The sequence below is a fragment of the Athene noctua genome, chromosome 3 (assembly GCF_965140245.1).
Source record: "Athene noctua chromosome 3, bAthNoc1.hap1.1, whole genome shotgun sequence".
NCBI lineage: Eukaryota > Metazoa > Chordata > Aves > Strigiformes > Strigidae > Athene > Athene noctua.
The window spans coordinates 81,051,158-81,074,097 of NC_134039.1; the positions used below are offsets into that span (position 1 = coordinate 81,051,158).

Consider the following 22,940-nt stretch of genomic DNA (forward strand, 5'->3'; position numbering starts at 1 on the left):
TCTATGTACCTCAATATGCTAGAACAGCCACCCCCAAACCACAACCCCTCTCCCAGTGCCCTTTCTCTTCACCAATCAAAGCAGTGACCTAGGATCTACTCAAAGACCCCATGAACACAGTGAGGAGAGGACAAGCAATGACACAAATGGATGCTTCTTTTAGCTAATCTCTCTTGAAATGGGAATCCAGTGTTCTGGAAGTGAAACCCCTCCATGAAGTAAGTCAGCAATAAAGGCCGTAGACCAGTTGCTGTTGGTCATAAAGCAGTCTCGTGTTTCTCATGGACAGATGACACAGCTCTTAAGCCACGTCAGGGAGAGGGAACACATGACACTTTCACATACACAAACACTCCAGTGAGGGCATCAGATGTGTGAGGAGACGTGTCTGAACACTGGGTCTTACCTCCCTGGTGTAGTACTTCTGGGGAAAGGATTGTTCTTTTGTAGCTCAGCAGTGATAATCGCTTTCTTCATTTCTGGTGTACATGGAAACTAAGAAAACCCAGATTTTAGGACTAAAACCATTGCTAAGTGTAGTCATATCATTATTTCTTCTCATATTTAAGACTTTTCAATATATATTCTGACTGAATCGTACTATGTGATTATCTGCACAACAGGTATGGAAACAGCTGTACTTTTCATATGAAGACAAGATGGTGCTGATGGAGATCTGTTAATTCCTGAACTCATCTTGCTCGGTCCCACCTCCTTTGTCCCTCACCTGATTTACTAAACCTAATGCTATTTCCCATAACTCCTGCAAAGGGGCACAGTAAATACTGTCATCATAGATGTCAGTTTTCTGTTCAGAAATTCCCACTTTGGGCTACTTTCGTGGTGAATAATTAGTGTTACAATGGTCTTGTATGTTCTGAGTAGAATTCATGTCCTTTTTATTAAATAAACTTAACCATTTTGTTAGACTAATGCTGAAAAGCTAGTATTTTGATCAAGACTGCACAGCATTAGCAGTTTATGACGACTGTAGCACTATCCTAATGAAGCTGGATACATGAAGTCAGTCACTTCCGCTCACACTAATTCTGTGGGAAGCTTAAGGTCCACAGTCCTTCAGGGGGATGTTAGCTGTCTTCACAAAAAACGTCTCCCTCACCTTTTCCCTTCTCATTTCTTTCTGCATTAGGAATATGCAATTGCCTAAAATCCAGAGACACAAATTCCTGCTTGCCTGGCTTTATTCTGAATAACTTTTTAACCAATGAGTCCCTCAGATAAGCACACCTCCTGGTTACAGCAAGTTTTGGGGGTCAGAGCACCCTGTATCTTGTCAAAGCCATTGCAACAGTACAAGCAGGAGCTAATTACAATTGCATTTTGTTACAGTTTTGTCCTTGACATAAACCTACTCTACTATAGGTGCGCTTTAGTTATAAAAGCATTTTCTCTTGCATTTTATCTTGTAGAGATCCCAGTATTTCTACAGATCACACTGCCTATATATGAAGGAGAATTAAGGCTTCCCCACTCCGGCAGCCCAACACTCCTGAGACCAGTGCACTGTAATATCAAATCAGGAAACATTTAGGCTTATTATAATGTGAACTTTGAAGTGGAAGGGTGAGCCAAGAAGTAATAAAGTGATATGAAAAATATAAAGTTAAACTTTCATATTCAGATTGTGTGATCATCCTACCCTGCTCCTTCTGAACACCCAGCTCACAATTCTGGCAATCAGAATGAAGCGGACTGGGCACAAACAAACCTTGCTGGTGCCCCTCAATGAGCCTAACAGACCTACCGCAGAACAAGATGGCACAGATTTAACTACTGATTGTAATGATTGCTTCCAGCTATTCAGTTTTGAATAGTGAAGGGAAAAAAAAAAATAAAATCAAAGTCTTTCCCTATACCAGGATTGGCAGATCAGTTCAGAACCACTTGGATGCTTCCTTCCATCTGGGCAGGGCCAAAGTGGCCAATGCTTTCTTTTCTTCAGCAGGAAGATGATGCTGTAAGGAGACACCATTTTGGCTGAAGGTTTTCATGCATCTTTTACTTCCCTTCCCTGCCAGTTTTCAACAGTGCAAACATTAGCTGTTTGCAAAAGACATGAAACTCCTCATTTGCATGGATCCCAGCAATTTGCTCGAATTGTTTCCTGCCATTCATGCTGGGTCATATGTTGTTAAGAGTTGTGCATTTTCCTCCCTTATGCAATGGCAAATTAAGAACTGGTTTTTTTTGTTGAGATAAAAACAGCAGGGAGGGCAAGAACAGAACTAATACACTACAGTTCCTTCTACACGAGCTTTTCAGCCATAGGGATTTGCAATCCTGTTTCAGCCTCCAAAGTAGTCACAGGCATAGATAATTTTATAGTTGTAATAGATTTATTTTGAGATGTGGAAATCCATTATACTCCCCTTTTTAAAGTAGGTTACATCCATTTCAGTGCCTTCTAGCACAACACTGTACAGGTTCAAATGAATTTATTATAATAAAGAAGAATCAAGACACCACCTTAAAAATGAACAGTTCTGTAAAACGAAGTGACTTGGGTACACCAGGAGCTAAATGTATCAGACCTAAATGATCTGTTTTAAACCTTACCCCCATCTGGCTAAAGCAAGAAGTTACATAAGCCATCAAAAATTTAACATCAGATTAGTATGGTCACAAGGGCAGCAATAAAACTGCCATCTGGAGAAAAAGCAGAGTTCATTTCAAATGCTCAATGAATACAGCACTACTCCATTTTGCTGAAAGCTTCTCAAACAGCTTTTTCAATGTATTAGTATCCTGATATATACTATATGAGAGATGAAGTATTTACAGGCTCACAGTACTTTTAATTGATCAGCATATATCCCATCTCCCTTCTGACTTCAGTGATTATGCCCCGTTCAGCACAGCACATCGGGGGAATGTTCCTTAAAGATTTCATAGCAGCAGACACACTGGAAATTCTTTAATGCATCCATGTTGTTAACCTATAAAAATTATTTTCCTAAAGCAGATTAAAACAAGATTAGTGAGTACAGGGCAGGATAGGAGTTTTACTATTTTCCCACTGAATTACTGAGAAAAACTCTGAAAACCTCCTTCATGGGATGTAGAGTTGAGCGTCATTTAAGCAGGAAGAGAAAAAAACATGTGTTTGGCAGGTGAAATACCGGAAAACGAAGAATTGGAGGGCATCACTCAATTAATGCAGTCCATAACGTGAATCTGCAGCGTGTCCAAATCAGGTAGAATTTCTTCACATTTGGGACATGAATACATTGAGATATTCCGCTGTTCTGGCCAGTCTTGACTACCAGTTCCTGTAAGTAGAGAAGATAAAGGATTACCTGTTATATTACTTGATTTTTCCACTCTTTTTGTGGAGGGTTGAGAGGGGACTGGCTTGTTCCTAACAGCCAGAGAATCGTGCTCTCTGCAGCTACTCAGTTGCCAGAATAGCCACAGGGGAGCTGGGGAGCTGCTTGCAGCCAAGCAAAGCTGTTTTAAACTGAACACAGCAGGGCCTGGCCCCGGGAGCTGGAGAGGTGGCTTTCAGTACCTCTTTGGACAAGGTGAGGTGAGTGTTCCTGATCTGGTGCCCTGGCTCCGTGGCGATTCTGCATCTCTGCCAGAGAGTTTCTGCAGAGAATAAATAAGTCAAGGGCTCTAGAAAAAGACTCAGCAAAAAGTATCTTCCCTTCAACTCCAGAAAAGGTAAGAGGATTCAACATAAAGCAAAGGATTTGCAAGTAAATCGTGTCAACTGGTCATGCATTTAGTTCACAACTGCTGCTCAGAAACAGGACCTAGAAATGCTGCTGCTTTGTGAGATTGTGCCAGGGTCCTGCTGAAATCAGGGTCATACAACTGACACCAGCAGATTTGGGCAGCTACACACCTAGGGATCTGGGGCATGCTCCTCTGGAAAACTCCAAGGACTCTCAGCTATTCAGGGCAAACTGCAAATCCGATTAAGGTAGAAAAGCAAGTTATACCAGAAAAAGGGTTCAGTGTACAGTTAATGTGAAATGTAACTTGATTCTTCAAATTCTGGGCACTCCTCTTGTACCCATGGCCCCTACAATATGAGCAGGGAATACACAGATATTTCTTTTTTCTCTTTTACAGCTTAGAGTGCTAAAGGTGCAATTCCAGGGTATCACAGTACTTTAAACTATAGGTACTCACTTACCACTGCCACCTGGAGAAGCAGCAGATATCCCTGGCACACATGCAGCAAGTTTAGCTGCAGATTCACCACTAAAATTGAGGTCAGAACCCAAAGAAACTCACATGAATCAGCAGGGAGAATTTACCAAGCATGAATCATCCAAAGTGAAAACTTGCTAAGGCACCCAAGTAAGAACTAACACACATCTTACAGAGACTTTATCACGAAATTAAAATGAAAAGTCAGCCAATTCATTTTTTTTCTCTTTTAAAATTCAAATTAAGCAAGAAATAAATGTCTGCGAAGTTGTTTGCCTTTCTGCTGAGATGCTAGCAAGGCTATGTTGGTCAACAAGACAGTCCGAAGGCAGCTCAGCCAAAGTCTGTTCTCACCGGCCAAGATCTTCAAGGTTTTGCTGCTCTTTTAGCAGGTATGCCAGCTGGACAGCCAACTGCTCCTTCTCCTCATGGATCTTCTCTCTTGCTGCCCTCTCAGCATGGAAATCAGAACAATAAACCTCCATCTGATCAGAGAAGTGAAATCATGCTGAGAATTTGTAACATAGACTGAACCATAGTCATATATGCCAAAACAGAAAATCTGTATCATAGCCTGCATCTACTCAAAACACTCCTACAGCACCTACACACTGCAAAGTGAAGACCTGCACTACTTACAGTTTCTGGATTCTGTGTAAGCTACTTCAAGTGTCTGGGACAGCGCTATTGCCCTCTGCTGTACAGAGGCAGAAATGAGGCATAAACCAGCAGCGAGGAGGCGACTTGACCGATGACACAGACAAATCTGTGGCACAGACAGTGGAACCGGGCCAAGATGCCAGTTCTGTGCCTTAAATGTGAGGCAGACCCTCCTGAGTCACTGTTTACATACACTGGTTTGAGTAAAACCATCCCTAAAACATATGCAGTGATTCTTAAGACAGTGATTTTAAATACACAAACACATCTACTCCCAACTTTTGTTTGTTGTGCCAGACTCCAGCATACACAGTTCCTCCTACAGAACCGTAGGATATGGTGGTAAAGGCTCTGCAGGGATCTGCGAGGCAGGCTGAATAAAGGAATTATGCTTTGCAACTGAGGAAACGTATTCAGTATTCCAGAGCAAGCCAATAAATACCTCCTTCTGATTTCTGAATATGGGATGGGGGAACTAGCCAATTTCCGCAGAAGAGTTGATACCTGAGCACGGAGCACAGCCATGGTCTCAAGGTCCTCCTCTTGCTTAGTAATTATCTGCTTCATTTCATCTATCTGGAGCTGCTTTGCAGCAAGGGCTTGTTCTGCCAACTCCACCTTTGCATTCAGTTGTTCCACCACAACTTTATCCACTCTGTCCAGCTGCAAGGAAGAACTATGATTATGAGATGAACTCAGACTGTGACCCTGCCTGAAGTGAAAGTTTGCTTCTTAGTCCTCCTGCCCTTGGAAAAGCTTCCAATTTTGGTCATTAAAGGAACTTAGTGGACTAAGACAGCAGTGGTGATTGATATTTTACTTTAAACATTAGTTTTGAGCTTTCAAACTACCTTGTATCAAATCAAAAGAGAACTCCCTAATGGACACTGCAAAGGATGTTTTCCCTCTTTCTAAAATTACACAGAAGAATCTAGCAGTTCCATGGAGCCTCAGTTATGAGCAAAACCTCACTGTGGCAGGCATTCTACTTGAAGTTACAAAAATGTTTAGAGGTCTACTTTCCCACATTTACAAATTACGCTGCAGGAATACCTACATGCCTTTGCATATCACTGATCCCTAAGGATTGGACTCCATGCTGCGCTGTAGATTAGACCTTGTCTAGAAAACACCACGGAAGCACTGATGTGTGGATAAAGTTTTCTGTAACTGACAGCAGAAGATCTATGTTTATCAGAGCAATGCTGCTATGTTGGACGCTATATTATGTGGAAGGGATGACAATTGTTTCCTGCTGAAATTTGTTCCTAGATGGAGTCTCCCATCCCTTCCCACTCCCCCTAATTAATTACGATGTCTTCTTGTGATGAGTTTACCTCTTTGAGCTTCATTTCATCAATTCTTTTCATTGCCTCAGTGAGTTCAGGAAGGAGTTTGCTATATGCATCCTGCAAACTACTGTATCTTGCCCTGTTTATGACAAGAAAAGATGTGAAAGTTTAAAACACTTAAAAATTCTCTGAAATCTAAATGTTAGAATTTAGAAAAAAGCCACCACCAGCTCCTTGCAAATGAATCTGCATTTCTGATGAGAAAAAAAAAAAAAAAAAAAAAAATCAAGCTCCATGCCTCAACATTTCTCTTCCAATGAGTTGTGTGCTGCTCTGTCCATGGACTAAGTCCAAACAAATGTCCTTACTGATCGTCTGTATTTCATATTGAAGAATCCATCACCCAATATTTTTATATCAAGCTCACAAATTCTGTTCAAAATTTAACACCTCTCTTAGGAAGACATCCAAGTCTTGACTCAGATACTTGAAGTGAAGGAGAATGCATCAGGAGAAGAACCAGACAGAAACTCCAAAGATAATGAGGAGTTTCTCCAGGTCCTTCAGGAAGTTGAGCCCCTCTGTACAGCTTGGACTGACATTTTCACACTCCTTACATTGACTGCACGTGAAAGGGAGTGGGGAGCCAAAGCAAACAGCATCTCTTTACCTCAGCTTCACTGCACACTTACGTCTCCTAGTTGCAAATGTATTGTAGGGACTGCAGACCTCTTCATTAATGCCACTTTCCCATCATCGCCACCACCTGACTTGTCCCTGCCCTTCAAGATGTGGTTGCATTTACCCCTGCTAGTTCATGGTCACTTTTCTGCTTTCTCTACTTGTATGTTATACCCGACCCTATTCCACCTTTGACTTTACAACAAAAGGAAGATACAAGTCAGAGCTTACAGCTCCAATTTTCCTAAGTGAGGGGTTCAGTAGATGAAAGAATACAGTTTGGGCCTAACATGGAGACTCCAGATGCAAAGTGACATAGATGCTGAGGTGAATGCAGGTTTCTAGTTCAGACTCTACAAATATTACATGGTTTCAAAAGGTGCAGAACATAAAACTAGTATTTCAGATTCAATTCCCCTTTGGCCACATTCCCTTGGACTTCCCTTCCTCACTGACAATACCTCCCTGAAATATAAAACCAAGTCAGACTCACTTTTCTTCATGTGTCTTGGCTTGTTCCAGTTTGACCTCTGCCTGCATGCTCTCCACCTGAAGTTCCAGCTTCTTGATTGTGTGTATCAGCTGCTGCTTTTCCTCCAGTTCTGAGGCAGCAGCCGAGCTTTTTCTTTCCAGTACTTGGCACCTGACAGAACAAGGAAAAAAGGTTGATCTCCCCTGTTCATCATTCCTGATGGATTTGGCACACTAGGCATATTACAAAAAGAAATTTTTTGTGTGGCTCACTTTAAAGCTTATTTTGACAGAGAACAAGGAAAGACAAAAATTAATCTATACACAACCATCAGAAAACAAAGCTACTGAAACCAGCACTTACTTTCATACTGTTATGAATCTCAAAGAACTGAAATTGGACAGAAAACTAAGCAACTAAAGTGGGGGTCTCATAACCACTTTTTTATAACCTACACAATTGGTCTTCGAAAGCACAGACAGTTCATGTGAAAAGGGTCATAGCCAGGTCCCGTATCTTCTTCCCCTAAGACTAGAACAGGAATTGATTATGTGAAGCAGAAAATAGAAAACATTTTCCTTTATATCAGGAAGGGTTAAAACCCAAATTTTCAAAATCAAGGCACTGGGGTTCTATTTGTAGAATTAGGTTGGCAGCTAAGATTTTCTGACAATTACTGTATTTCTGTACTTTCATCTCCACTTACAAAGAAGAAGCAATCTTTTACAGCATTTCTATGAAACAGATATTTAAGTTGATATTCATAGAGCTTGTGAGTTTCCCTAAGGTGGGAGTTGTCATAGAAATATATACTGGATGTCACAGCAGAACTTTTGTTCTTCTGAACCTTACTTTTCTTGAAGCTTCTTCTGAATCAGTTCTGCTTCTTTTAACTTCTCATGGGCTTCCTGAAGCTCTTTAAACAGAGCACAAACTTGCAAATTCAGGGTTTCTACTTCACTGCCAACCTTTTAGAGAAAAAAAAAAAAAAAAAGGAAAATTACATACGGACAATTCAAGATAGCAAAGTTGCAGGCTACAAGATCTAGGCAGGAAGTATCATTCCTTCTCTAGAGAAAACATCATCAGTCAGTATGCATTGTTACACTCTATACTCAGTCATAGGGCTCCATCCACAAGGCTTTGCAATCACCAGTTATTTCTAAATATGGCAAAACCCCAGTTTGACTTAACACTTCCATAAAACCCCTATGACTCAAAGATAACACTATTTCTGACTTTCCAACATGGGCTAGAATACACCTGATGCAGATGGGAAACATATCTACATTTTCTTTTTCAAGAGTTCCCAATTTAAAACACATGAGAAAAGCAGACAGACTTAGTGATTACTGCCACTCCTCTAAGCAATAATTACAGTCTGTCAAAGAAACATAAATGATCAGTCAATCTCTAGGTAGGCTTCCAGCCTGCTAGCATCAGTGTGCTCTTTAGAAAGACACATGACAGCCATTGTAGATTAGAAGCAGCAGTTTGGAAGCAGAGAAGTAAATGAGGCAGACTAAAACCTGAGGCTTTCTCCTCCCAGTTACATCCTACTTTGTCATTATCCCTTCCATTCTAGTTTCCTCCATTCTTGTTTCAGGCAGAAAGCAGAGAACACAGAATTTTTTATGGATTGTAATTTATTTTGATTACACATGAAACCCCTCCAGCCAACTGGCACACTCCCTACATATAGCAGCCTCTCCCACGCCACACGCATGAGAACCACAGGTCCGGAAGACTTCAGTTCTTGACTTTTTGAAGGAGAAAATACAACCCCAAATGGTAACTCCATTACCATGCATTCATGAATCAACTTTGCAAACCAAGAAGATGATTTCTAGTAAAACCGTAATCACTTTTGTTGTGAGTTTCTGGCCCTTTCATTTGGCCTTCTGACCACAGGAAGATCACTGAAGGATCCTAAAGACAGTCAAAAAAACAAGAGGAGAAAGGAAACAGCAGCTGGGTTCTCCTCCAACCCAAGATACAAAGGACACCTCAGAATTTCAATTCTTAAAATATATCCCCACACTCTGGAAGATGTGAAACCTTTGACTCCTGCTGGTTTGTAGTCTCTGGAGGTACATCCTGGAGCATTCCTTAAAGAAACATCTGAATCTCATCATCACGCTTAGCAACAGTTTCATTGTCCCTAGTACCATAATTTTCACTGATAACAGCTTATCTCATCAAATGCACAGAAAGTCTCCAGTCCAGTATGGGAAAGAGCTGGATGGCTGTGACTAAAAGAACCAGGTGTATCAAGAGCATGCTGCTGTCCTATTTCCTTGAAGAAAAGCTCCATTTTTCTAATAGGGAAAGTCCAGCACTTCCCCAGGCAACTGAAGCAATAGAAGTTGATGACCTGTGAACACTTCCAGCTTTCATCTCAGAGCAGAAGTGTGAAACACAGCCAGTGTGATTGAGAGGCAGACAGTACACAATTGTCTACTGACAGATGTTGCTGAGAACACCCTCCACAAGCTGCCCAAGCTGATATCATTCACCAGTCATACTAAACAAAAGGGACCGAATAAAATGGTGTAAACACTCACAAAGCACATTGCACTATGCTTTTTCTATCTCAGAAGCAAAGAGAGATTGTTCTTCTACCATCATAGCTGCAAGACAAGCCACATTTTATGCAGCAATCCAATGAATCCAATCACACTCACAGATGAAAGCAGTGATTTTCGTAAGGTGATGGCATTCCAATTTGCAAAAAAACTCAACATCAGTAGAAATTGCCTTAACAGACAATGTGTCAACAAATAAAACCATGTATCACTGGCAAGAGTCTGACTTCTAATACAGCTGGACTGTGAATTCTTGGTCCTTGGTGAAAGTAATTGTAATTCAAGCTATTTTACTTAATTGGAACACAATCAATCCATGCTTCTGGATAGCAAGTCTGGCAGCCTGGCTGAAAGAAAAGGGTAACCCGACTCAGAACATCCCATCCCACAGTATGGACTGTCTCTCCTCAACACCCATTTCTTACCCTGCTCAGGAAAGGAGCAACACCTAAATCACAGCCTCCCGGATGTCTGCTTCTGGGAAGCTCACGAGCAGCTTCCCAGGGAAGGCAGAGCAATAACTGTGGTGGTGCTTTGAGATGACTCATCCCAGGAGACCTGGCTGAGGTTAGCATCCAGCTGCAGTTTAGCAGAGGATGTGCTCTAGCCTCTTCTCCCCCAGCCCCTCCTTACTCTCCAAATGGATCCAAAGCAAAACTTCTTCCTCTCTCCAAGGATGTCTTCAAATGCAGAGCCCTCAAAAATAGTCCACACTGCTCCCCCGCATTGTTTCATTAAAGATCTACATTTTACAATAGGAGCAGATAACATGAACTCTGCTGACAAGAGCCCTCTGAAGAAACCCAACAGCACATAAATGGAAACGACTGCCATCACAGGCACGTAACTAAGCTGACCTCAATATCAGCACTTAGATGAGGAGCATCTGGCTCAAGCTGTAACCCACGCAAAGTTGAGATAAAAATACTGGAAAGAATTAACGGAGACATCATCTGCTTTCCCCTGCTTGTCCTGACTGCAAACTGGTCTTGTTTAACTAAGCCAGCCCTGCCCTAAAATATTTTTCCTGGCCTTCAGAAAGGCACAGGTCTCCAGCAGATCCCACAGCATATTTACTAGCACCTCAGATAACCCACACTACCTCACATACAGGCACTCTTAGTTGCCTGCATTATGCAGTTGCACTGAACCTGAATGGATCTCCACTGCTACGGGAGCTTACATGCTTATTTCACAGAGAGGCTGACAACTGTAGGCAAAGAAACGTTGGAGTCTAAACCTGGAGCTGAATCTCAACCCCAACATCCATTCAAACCCTTAACTGAAAACATCAGGACTGAGTTTGCCTGGAACTGTGTCTCAGTCCCAAATAGTTATGCCCCACCATTCCAATACATCCCACCAAAATCATAAAAAAAACCCCCAAACCAAGTGCCATATATGAGCTCCACCTTTAAAGTCTGTTTTACAGTACACTGTAATTGGATTTCAATCCAAAAGCTGACCTAGCCAGCAGGAAGGAAATTTGCTCAGTCTAGAAGACTTTCTGAAGCTAGAAAGGACTGCATCTCTCCCTGTTTAGTGGGCATGGCCAGACCAATAAGGTATACCAGCAGCTATGCCATGCTTCCTTAATTTTTGGTCACCAATCTCACCCCTTTTTGGTGGCTGGTGTAATTTGGAACCACCTCTAAGATATGGATCGCAGAGTTCAAAATTCACTTCCATACCCTGTGCAGGATGATTGCCCCTTCCTTCCTGAGTGTAAATGGAAATCTAGGCCCTGAGGTTACTGGCCTCAACAAGTAAGCTGTATGTTGTTAAATCTCAGCTCAGGAGGACAGGTACTTACAGCCTCTGAACTCTCCTCTTCTTCCTGTTCAGTTTGTGTCCCACTCTCCAGGCAGTTGCTGGTTTCCTTCTCCAGCTCTGACAGTCTGGAAAACAGAAGGAACCAATGATGAATCTCATTTAATGTGAGATTGTGACTATTTAAGGATTTCATGTAACTGATGTACTCTCTTTCTAACGTCACTGCCACAAATGAGAAGCAGAACTGAAAGCACAGACATGCAGGAAAGCCTGCACAAGAGTGGGGGTTCCTGAAGAACACAGAACACCCAGCACGTATCTTTAATTAAAATGGATGCATGAATCTGCAGGTGTGGTGAAGGACAGTGACATTCAGTTCACAGTGACTGACCTTTGGTACAGTCCAAAACTGCTATCCCTTTGGAAATGGGTCCGTCTGTTCACTGAGTCCAGTAATTAATATTGCCTCTACTTTGATTTGATATTTTCAGAAGCTGAGATTTCTAAGAATCATTTGGTTATGGCTCATTACCTCTCCTAGAAGATCATGTAGAAGCAATTACTGTGACACTAACCTTTCATAGTAGATAATGTCCAGGAAGTCTTACTTTCTATCTGTGAAGTGGAGATTTGGAACACCTACTGCTTAGGCAATTTTTCACATCTGAACAGTCATGCCAATTTATACCAATATAACTGAGCTGAAATGGACCCTCATGTAGGTCTCACTGGAAAAACTCTCTTAGACAAGTTTGGAATTAAACTTATTTTAGACATTTCTAAGGAGCTTTTCCAAGCTCACACATTGCTAAATGTAGCTTGCCAATATCACGAAGAGGACTGTAATCCCTGTTTTATACATAGTGATTTGCTTAAGGCCCCACACGCAGATGATTCATACAAAAACAACTATGGAGGAGTGAGGGGAGAGAACATCCTCAACTAGTCATCATATCATTCTGACATAACCTGGGGAAAGTTTGAACCCAATAGGAAATGACTAATTTGTCTTGACCTGTGGTGCTATAGGAAATAATAACAATGTGGAAACTCCTTTGCCTACAGAAGAGAACCTGTGGTTTATCCCTATAAGGACTATCACAAAAATAAGTTATCGCTACTGAGTGCTTGGCAAATTCCCCATCCAGGTCACACTGATATTTCAGCTTGTCTCTGATCAGTCACAGACTCAATAACTACAGCAGCTCTGAAAGTGAACAGCTCCAAATGTTACAGTGCACCTGCTTCATACCTCTCTTTGTGATCCTGCAGCTCCTTCTCAAGTTTTTCCCTCTTCTGCGTTTCATTTCTAAGGCAGCAGAGCAGCTGGCTCACAGTTAACTCCTCAGACTCCAAATTCTTTGATTCATCTGCAGATTTGCTCCTACTTCAAACAAAATCAGATGTAAATAACAAAAGCTACGGCTTTTCTAGAGCACTCCCTTATCCCTAGTTCTGGGAGCCGGTCTGAGGCCACCATTTCATATGGTGTGGAAAACCAACCTTCTGAGCAAAGGGCTTGCTCCCAAGAACCAAGACCTGCCCACAAGCCCCTAGCCACAGTCCCCACGCGTGCAAATGCAGTCCTTGCTTTGTGCAGTGCTCAGACAGTCCCTGGGAGAACAATGTAGCACTTAAGCAAGGAAAACAAAAGTAGTCAAGTCAATACAGACTCCAGTGCATTTATTCTAACCTACTCTGCAGCCCCTTCTGTAAAGTGCTGCTGTCTGTTCCCAAAGTAACATTTTTTTACAAAGAAAGATGCAACATTTCTTATCTCTGTCTCAGGACAGAGATCTGCCCCAGGAAAAGGAGGCACATTCCACTAAAAATGGTCATCAGAAATTGCTTTCTTTTTCAGAAAATAAATTGCTTCAGTATTTCACCTCCCTCATATTTTACAGCTCTTTTCAAAGTTGCATTATGCTACTGTAGAAGTGAACCAAAACAAATACAAAACTATCTAAAAAATAAGGTAATTTCCTATTGATAAAATACTATATGCCATTCCCTCCATTTTTATGTCCATCTAGACAGAAAGCCAAAATCCCCTAACTATATGGTAGGATGTACAGTGTATATAACCTGCCTATCTCAGAAGCTCAGCTGTAAAACAGCATGTGTTTAAAACTTTGCTTTTGTAGTTCAGAACAGAAAGGAAAGCACAGTCCTCTATGTACTCCCGAGAGCTAGAAATCTTCAGTGAGCAAAATTCAATACCGCAAAGACAGGGTTCAGCCAGGATATTTTAAGTAAATAACTTTTATCAGGGGATTTTTAGTGCACAGTTCTACTCTTACAGAAATAAACCTGTCCTGAGTGGATCACATTTCTCTGAACCTGTTAACAGCACCAGTCTAAAGTTTCAATGCTGGACAAAGACACGTGGTGACACAGAAAATATTTTAAGAGGTACATATACTCCCTGTTCTCATAGATATGGCCCAGATAACTCAACAAAAGGTAAGCAAGTCACACACAGAATGTCTTCTCACAAGGCACTGCTAACGACAACCTGAATACCTGCAGCCTGGTCTGTGGTAACCAACTCTCTCAGTTTCATCTGTGACCACAACTTTTCTTCTCTGCCTTGAATTCTTAACTGCATGCTGAGGGACAAGTTTTCTATGTCATTACATTAAAGCGCCGTTCTCCCTTGCAGTGATGTATGGAGTGACAGGGCTTTAAGGGAAAAATCTGTATGTAGAGCACAGCTTTCTGTCCTGCTACACCCTTAGCATTTTCTATATCCTCTCCTTCCAAAACCAAAGGCCACAAAGTTAGTAAGAGAGTTCAGCCACAACCATCTAGCTGCTAAACTGGGCAGTATCCAAAATGGAAAGTTTAACAGTATCAGCTGTCTATGTCCATGAGGAGTAAAGGTTCAGCTAGGGGCAAGAAAGTCCCTTGTGCCCTAGAGCTGATGTAAAGATCAAATTTTGAGAAGTAACCTAAACAGAATGCTGGTATCTTAAGCCTAGTAACCTGAAAAACTCAGGACTACTCAGTAATTGCACTGCCTGTCTACCCTACCATGATACACTTTATACCAACTACACACAAACAGAACAGACAGGTTCAGATCTGAAAGACTAGAAGAGCTCTGAATCTTACCAACATGAATATAAGTGAGTAGAGAACAGATACTCTATTAGATGGTCTCCAAAAATTAGAGGGGATGGAGTCCCTGCAGCCTCTATCTTTGTATTTTCTGTTTGGCCTCCTTTAAAAGCCTGAAAAGTTGGCAAATCAGCACATACATAAATGCTTGGCCAACTGGCTAGAATATGCACTCCTTCTCATCAGCTAGTAAAAAATGGAAGGAAAAAATGTCAGAGAGCTGAGGGTCTTTCTGACATGGTAGGAAGGCAGAGCTACTGCAATGGAGGGATGGAAGGCCACAGAAAACCAGGATTTTCTAGTGCATTCCCCATAAAAAGAAAGTTCCCTTGCACTGAAAACAAAACACGTTGCAGAAGTCTGAATCATACACATCCCACAAGAACCTACGTACATGTAGACAGCAACATTACTGGTCATTTTGCCACTATTCTCTTGATGTTCCTCTGCAGTTCTATTTATTTCTCTTTCCTAGGAAAGAAAAAACACTATCAGCTTGGTATTTGGACTAAGCAGGACACAGTTTTATTTATTTGAGTTAAGGAAGAAAGAAAACCAGAGGAAACTACAATCATGGCAATAAAAATAAATAAAACGTAAAACTCTTACAGATTTGTTTCATGTTTGGAAATTCTTAACTTGAATACTTCATGTGCCTTTCCCTGTATCTCATCCAGACTGATCAGAGAAGAGGAACAAGAATGAGATTTGGCCTTCTCCTTTTATCAGCAAGTTCCATGGCCACTCTCCCCTATAAAGATGACTGGGCACCACAGCAACAGCCAGCATCACTGTAGGTGACTTTATAAGCCTAAAATCCACTTTCCTGCCTCCTAAAAGAACCACTCTTCTTTTCCACTACAAAACTCATACACTCACTCTTTTATCTTTGTAGCCCAAAGGAGGATCTTTGCAGCAAAAAAAGGAGAAAGCATCCTTAAAGGTTTCCTGCAGTCTGAAGTTTTCTTCAACAACTCCAAACAAGTTTTAATTAAATTATCTTAATTTCTTGTTGTACTCGGACTTTCCAGAGAGGGCTCTGCTATTACGGGGATAGCAGAGATCCACATTTTCATATTTCACCTGTGAAGATTTTTCAGATACAGAACAGTAGAAAAAGTAGACTTTTGTGCCTCTAGTGAACATTTTGCACTGAGTTTTGTTTGCCTGCATCTCTGTCACTAGAAAGTGAGCCCCATTCTCAAAAGAAAATGCCCCCCTCTATGCATATGCGTTGCCCCTTAACAAAACAGTACTGATGTTCCCAGCAATTTCAACTAAGATAATACACTTAACGTCTTTAATTAGTTCGAAATAACCTGCTGGACTGTGTTAGGTTTTTAGAGAATATTTTTAGTGCAATGGAGGAGGCTACCTAGGATATTAATTTACTTTGAGCATGAAAGTGGAAGTACAAAAATAAATTCCAAGTCCTTTACCACTACATCTTGTAACACACAAGTGCTCTGTGTCAGGTAATCTAAGAGACCATAGAATCACCGAATCTTTTAGGTTGGAAAAGACGTTTAAGATCATTGAGTTCAACATGCAACTATTCTCCCAAATCCACTGTGATTATATCTTGTGTTACTGCTATGGCTGGCAGTTTGCTGTTCCCTCTCAAAGAAGCATAAATATTTTCACTGACATGGGTATAGATTCACCCTTTCTACTAAAGAAAGACAGGGTTCTACATACCTCACTGTAGAATGTCATCAAGTAAACATTATCACTGAGATTACACTCAGACCCGACTTACTAATCATTTAGCTTGGTACAAGAAGAAAATTCACTTTGCAAAAAAAGGGAAGAACAAGCTGGACCCAAAGTTTCTGGCCACAGGTCACTGTGTTCTTTTTATCCCCTTCACTTACATTCATCCCAATCTCCACAAAGGAATCCTCTGCTGAGGAGATGTTCAGCTTGACCTGCAGTTCTGAAATGATTGCTAGAAGATCTACCTTCTCAGCCTGGAGCCGCTGCACCTGGGATTTCAGCTGCCTCGCTTCCTTCTCGGGAGTCATGCAGCCCTCCTGGGATAAACAAACCCTGCATTAGCCAACCAAAAGGAAACGCCAGCTAAGGAGCACAGAGCCTAAACATAACAACAGTGTCCCACATCCCTTCTTCTCTGTTTAGGTTTGCCTGGAAAAACCCAGCGTACAGATCCATGAACAATGCTTTGGTGCACTCGACAGCAAGAAGTTTAAACTGGGAAACCTAGTTAATCAAACGATGAGCGTCATGCTTCTGAAAAACATGGGCCTAGTTCTCTGAACGCACAGCTAATTAGGATGTAAATCTGCGTGAATTTATGCCTCTCACTACTACATAGGGTCTCAGCCAGCCTACAGAATTATTGTATTTTTTCACCCACATACTTATTCCTCTTTTTACAAATATACCCAAGATTTTAGGGAAAAAAGATCAGGGGGCAGAGAGCTTTTCCAAACACTCCACTTTCAGCCTTTCCCCACCATACAACTTCTCTGTAGCCCATCTCCATGTATAAATCTCTCCCTGACCTTCACACAAAGTCCTACATCCCTTCCACAAAGCCTCCATCCCTCAAACTTAATGTCTCCATTAAGTGATGACAGTCTCCTTCACCTTCTGCCTCTTCCCTTTCCTCAAAACCTTGTCTTAAGCCTCTACATAATCAGGAAGCCTCATTCTTTTTCTCTCCTTTAAATGCCTCTCCCCATTATGAAACCTCCTCTGTGAGTTTGTTTCTTCCTGATTTTGTAATCTGAGCCTCCACCTCCTTACACCACATACCACTAAAGTAAATTCTGGACAATTCCTGGAGTTTGAATTACATTCTAATCTATTATGCATGCCACATCTCAAACTCTTGCTATGCTGACAGTGTCTCTCATCCTGCAGTACCACCCTGCTCTGCTGTCTCTGATTTTGTGCTTATGCTTAAGAGGATGCAATGAGTCAGCCCCTGTGAAGTGAGAGCTTTACAGCAACCTGTGCTACAGAGGTATGGTTTTGAGAGGAAACCCTCTTATGAATGCTAGTTTATCGCTAAGGGAGGCAACACAATATATCTCTGATTTACTTTCAGTGAAACAGAGATGTCACTTAATGGTAGCAATGGACTACAGACTATCCCAGTTAATAGTAAAACACAGAGGTGAGAGAAATTAGACTAATTTTAAGTTAGTTTTTCTGTTAGGGAAAACTTTTCATGATCTTTCTAAACAATAAAAAAAGAAAAAAAAATGAAGTAGAACTAAGGCATTCAAGAGAGAAAGCGATTTTGGCTTAAATGACGCTGTCAGGCTGAAAAATGTAATCAGAAATGAAAATGTTGCTGTTTAAAGTTACCGCTGGCTGATAAAACTGCAAAAAAATCACAGAAGAATCAGGGCTTACTCGATGAAGTTCTTGGAATGAGATGAGATATATTTTTACTTTTCCATATGTTGGATTACTTGAGCAGGTTGGATCACTCAGTTAATAATATACTTTAAGTATTAGAAGTACAAGAAATTCTAGTATAGGTAGAGGCAGAATAAATCCTCTACTTCCCCTTAAAAACTATTCCAGATTTATGAAATTCTGAGTTTCCTTGACAATCCTGAAACACAACCTTTAGCCTGTAAAGACTGTGTAAGTATTACTTACACAATAACACTATTTCTACATGACTTTCTTCCCCTTTGTAACTTCTGAACTCACTGGCCAATTTTGATTTACAAGCTCAAAAATTTCTTACAGAGTTCCATAAAGCAGGCATTCAGGAGAGGAAAGGTGAGTCTGCTAGTGTCTCTCTTGAGAAAAAGGCTAATACACACATCCTTCATCAGGCAACAGAGAATCCACATGGGGCCCAGAGGTACCAGATACCAGGATGCATCAGTTTGGCTCTGCATGAAACTTCTCATTAAACACCTTTTCACATGACCACATGGGACACAAAGTAGGTTTTGTTTTAATAGGCTTTGTCCATAGATGTCTTCGGTACTACCTGCAGAATGTTGCCTGGCTACTAAGCAATCACCTGCAACGTTAGAAATGACGTTACAGAGCCAAAGGTAAGACACGGCAAGGAAACTCAGTCAGCCTCAAACGGGGCTGCAGAAGTACGGATCTAATCTGACCTCAGTAAAAGAGTTTTCATGAGAGGAGAATGATATAATAAAAATAGATGGCAGGTCGTTTTTTTTTTTTTTCTTACATATCAACTTCTCCCTGGAAACACAAATACGAAAGCAATTAACAATCATGAGAGATAATCTAACAAGCAAAGGGAGGGATAAAGTCAAGAGATACCCAGCAGTAAACAAAATAAAGAATGAAAAGTTAGCAAGAAATGTTAATTTCTTGTATGTTATGTCAAGAATGTTAATTATTAATTAAATGTTAATTAAAATGTAAATTATCTCAGCTGTGGCACAATTACTACACTCTGAGAAAACTCACTTGATAAAATAAGTCAGGCCAAGACCTGTTGTTAGAGCATAAGGATAAAAATGGAAATGTTAACAAATCTCCAAATGTGCTGAAGGGACACAAATACTCCAGACTTCAATTTAAAATCATGAAAATCCAACCAATTCCTTATTTACCATTTCAGCTCCTTCTTTGCTTTCCTTTAAGCTCTGAAGTTGTTGCTGTAGCTGTTCATTTTCAATGCACTTGGCTAGCAAGCACTCCTTAGCCTCCTTAAACTTTAACTCATAAAATTCTCTTTCTTCTTTCTGTTTCTCTCGCCAGATGGAAAGTTCCTCATATCGGTCCTTCATAGCTTGGTTATGCAACTTCATGGCTTCTAAACGACAGCCAGAGACAAGACATTGATTCACATTAATAGCCTGACAATGAAACAGCAGATTTCCACTACGCTGAGCTCAACATTCTTCAGTATCAAATGGGTTAGCAATAACTGGGCATGAAATGTGAACCTACTTCTTGTGTACCTTAAATACCAAACCAGAACTAAACTTATTATAGTCCGTTAGCTCTGTAATAAATAGTGTCAAATCTGCTGCTGAAATCACATGCCCACACTCTCTCACTTCTTGACTTATTCCTAAACCAAGAAGTATAAGCAAGGTACTTGATATCTTGCTGCATGTGCTATTTACATGATCAACCCAAATAAACTACTGAATTGAGATTCTGACACTATTGAGACTTGGTAGGGAAAACAGACATCCTAGACTGGTAAATTACTGCATGAAAACAGATGCTATCAAATCAAATGTCTCAAATATGCCCAACAATGCTCTACTTGAACATTTGGTTAAGATTTGATTGAAAGCAGTGAAAAAATATACCAAACAAGTCACAGCAAAGTCAGTTCCCCCTGGTTGGGAAGCCATGTGTATGTAGAAAAGTCAGTGTGTAACGTCAGTCTCACTACGGAAATGCTTACAAGATTTTTAGGCAGAGTCAGTGAAAGTATTTCAGACTTGATTTTTTTAAAGCAACAAGCTCAAAGCCAGTTGTTTGAAAATCTTTTATACATTTTCCAGTAACTACCATTATGTCCTGATGTCATATTATAAACTGCCAACAAATCCTTCAGGCTATGTAAATAAATGCCGCTCTGGAGAATGATTCTGCAAGGTATGAGTTACAGCAGCTGTAAATAAGGTCCCGAAACATTATCTTATGATATAGGACCTTTTAGCAATATACCAGAGGCACTTCTAGAAACAACTTTTCTGCCAGATACCCATGAGACTCCAAGGCTGAGAACTTGGATCACATCCAAAAATGATTCAGACAGAATTTATACACTAGTGTAAAACCACCGCACACAGGATATGCGACTTTGTGCTCTGCTGCCATATAAACAATGAGGTATCTCTGTCTTTTACACAGAAAATTCCCAATCCCTTGGGTTTTGCTCTATCCATTAAAAAAAAAATATCTGACACCTAAACTCCTGGGATCCAAACTCAAATCTATCTTGCCTGAAAGACTCAAATCATTAGGCATTTTCAGGGAAAACTATCAGTTTCTCCCAGACAGACCATGCCATGGCCACCACTTCATTTTGAAGTACAGAAGGTGCTGACACATCTAACCATTCATAGTCATCGCTACATACAATGCAGAACAGCCTGCTCCAATTCCCCTCTCTGCCCGAGAAGATGCAGCTCCTTTCAGCATCCCAACCCAAACTGTTCTTGGCACTGTGCAATAATACCCACTCCTTCTGATGCAGCTATGGAAAAATGTTAGACTGCCCAAAAGTCCTAAAATACAAACCAAAAAAGCTTTTAGAGGTTGATGAGCAAAGAGAACATCATAGCAAGAGATTTTTCATCTCACCTCCTAAAATACAGTGCTATACTGCTTATATGCATAATTCTAAAGCAAATAAGTCACCCGTACATTGGGCTGTTCTCCCCTCATCTTCCACACCGATTCAATTTGATGTGTCCTGTCAAACTGGCCTCACCACTTGCAGAGTCTCTTACGCAATAAATGCTACCCAGGTATAAAATGTTATCCAGCAAGGGCAAATGAGCACAGAATTCATACTCATAGGACAAAAAAAAGGTCATAGAAGAGACTCAGGGCTTCTGCATTTCAAGACCAGTTCAGATGTACATTCACCTTTTAAGTCATTGTTCTCAGCGATTAGTTCTTTCATCTGTTGTACCATCTCTTCTGGGGTGTAGGTACTAAGGGTAGGGGCTGCCATGCTGTCTGTTCTGTTTTCCATTTTACTCCTAGGATGCTCTCCATTTTCAGTAGGACAGCTCTTCAACTTGCTGGACATCTCTGAAGCATCTGCTATGAGGTTTGCAAAGAGAAAACTCTTCAATTTCTTGCCCAACAGATGTTTATAAAGAAAACATACGCATACCTTCATCCTATTATGACAAGCAAGGCACACATCTTGTCATAACACCCTGGCACCTTCCAGTCCCTCTGACCTCGCTACACCAGAGTCTCCACATCCCATTAACCCCTCCCAGGCCGGCATGAATAAAGCAACTGATCCCCGAGACGCCTCTCGGGCTAATCAACCCTTCCTCGGCAGCGCCTTCCTCTGGGAAGGAGACAAGAAGCACCCCTGTGTCACCCCCTCTCTCCTCTCTCCCTCAGCAGCCCTGGCATGCGCAGCCCGACAGGGTTTCGGGGCGCCGGCAGCTCCCGGCCCCGAGGGGAGCGGGCTCCCACGCCCGCCCGGGCCCTGACGGGGCCTGCGGCGGCGCCGCCGCCTCCCACCGCCCCGCTCGGCCTCAGCGCGCCCCGACGCTGCGTTTCACTCCGAGAGGCCATTTCCGCTGACTTTTAACTTTCATTTTCGCTTTCTTGTCCCTTTTTTTTCCTTCTCCACCGCACACCCGGCACCCCGCCGCGGTAGCGGGGAAGGCTGAGGCCCCCGCCCCTGCCCAGGCACGGCCGCTCCGTCCCGCTGCAGCCCCGCACCCCCCGCCTCTTCCCCGGGCCGGGGCCGGCCTCCGGGAGCCGCAAACCGGCGTTTCCCCGCTTGCCCTTCTCCGGCGCGGCCCGCCCTCCCCGCAGGCCCACCCCGGATCCGCCGAGTCACCGGGCGAGCCCGCCCACGGCGACCGTGAGGGAAACCGCCCGCCGTCCCCCCGCGCCGGGCTCGCCTCAGGGGCAGCCCCCGCCGACCGCGGCCGAGCCTCTCCCCGCTCACTCCCACCTCACGGCGCGCCCATGGCGGCGGCGGCCCGGCTCAGCTGACTGGCCCGTCCCCGCCTCCTCCTTCTCCTCGGGGACTTTCCGAGCTCCGCGCTTCCCGCCCACCGCCCGGTCCGGCAGCGGGGCCAGGCCGCGGGCCTCCCTCCGCCTGCCCGGCCCAGCGCCCCCGCCCTTCCCTCACCACCCCCTCGGTTCCCGCCCTGAGGAGCCCAGCGCCTGCCAGCCCGGCGGGAACGGGCAGAATCCCCCAAGGAGAAGGAAGGTCGCTAGTGGTCAGGGGGTAAAATGGTGGGTCTCCACAGAAGAAAGAAAGACTAGAGGCTATGGTGGAGCGGGGAGCAGCCTCAAGAGGGGCGATTAGGAGAGACTTCTTACCGCATGAGGCCTAAAGGATGAGATCAGGTGGCAGGTGTGAGGTGTACGAAAGGGAATGCTTTTTGCACAGGGCCTAACGATGTTTCAGGCATTATCAAATTCATTAGGATGGGGTTTGCCACGCTATGGGGATGTAGCCCATTAACAGCTGTCAGATGACAT

General features: G+C 42.4%; 1 protein-coding gene across 9 annotated transcripts; it reads right to left on the reverse strand.

Moving 5' to 3' along the window:
* Positions 1-2,439: 2,439 nt before the first annotated feature.
* On the reverse strand, positions 2,440-22,534 carry OPTN (optineurin). Of its 9 annotated transcripts, none has more exons than XM_074903480.1 (14): positions 22,405-22,534; positions 21,345-21,521; positions 19,343-19,545; positions 16,637-16,795; positions 15,157-15,233; positions 12,895-13,029; positions 11,683-11,767; positions 8,137-8,252; positions 7,306-7,455; positions 6,177-6,270; positions 5,344-5,502; positions 4,534-4,664; positions 3,530-3,609; positions 2,440-3,290 (listed from the first exon to the last, which is right to left on the reverse strand). In XM_074903480.1, the coding sequence occupies exons 2-14, from the start codon at positions 21,508-21,510 to the stop codon at positions 3,169-3,171; spliced, it is 1,677 nt and encodes a 558-aa protein (XP_074759581.1). In that variant the 5' UTR covers positions 21,511-21,521; positions 22,405-22,534; the 3' UTR covers positions 2,440-3,168. The 9 variants fall into 9 exon arrangements, with proteins under 9 accessions (XP_074759581.1, XP_074759580.1, XP_074759582.1 ...); XM_074903479.1 differs by having other exon boundaries at positions 21,345-21,524; XM_074903481.1 differs by lacking the exon at positions 22,405-22,534 and adding an exon at positions 22,269-22,398.
* Between the last annotated feature and the right edge of the window lie 406 nt (positions 22,535-22,940).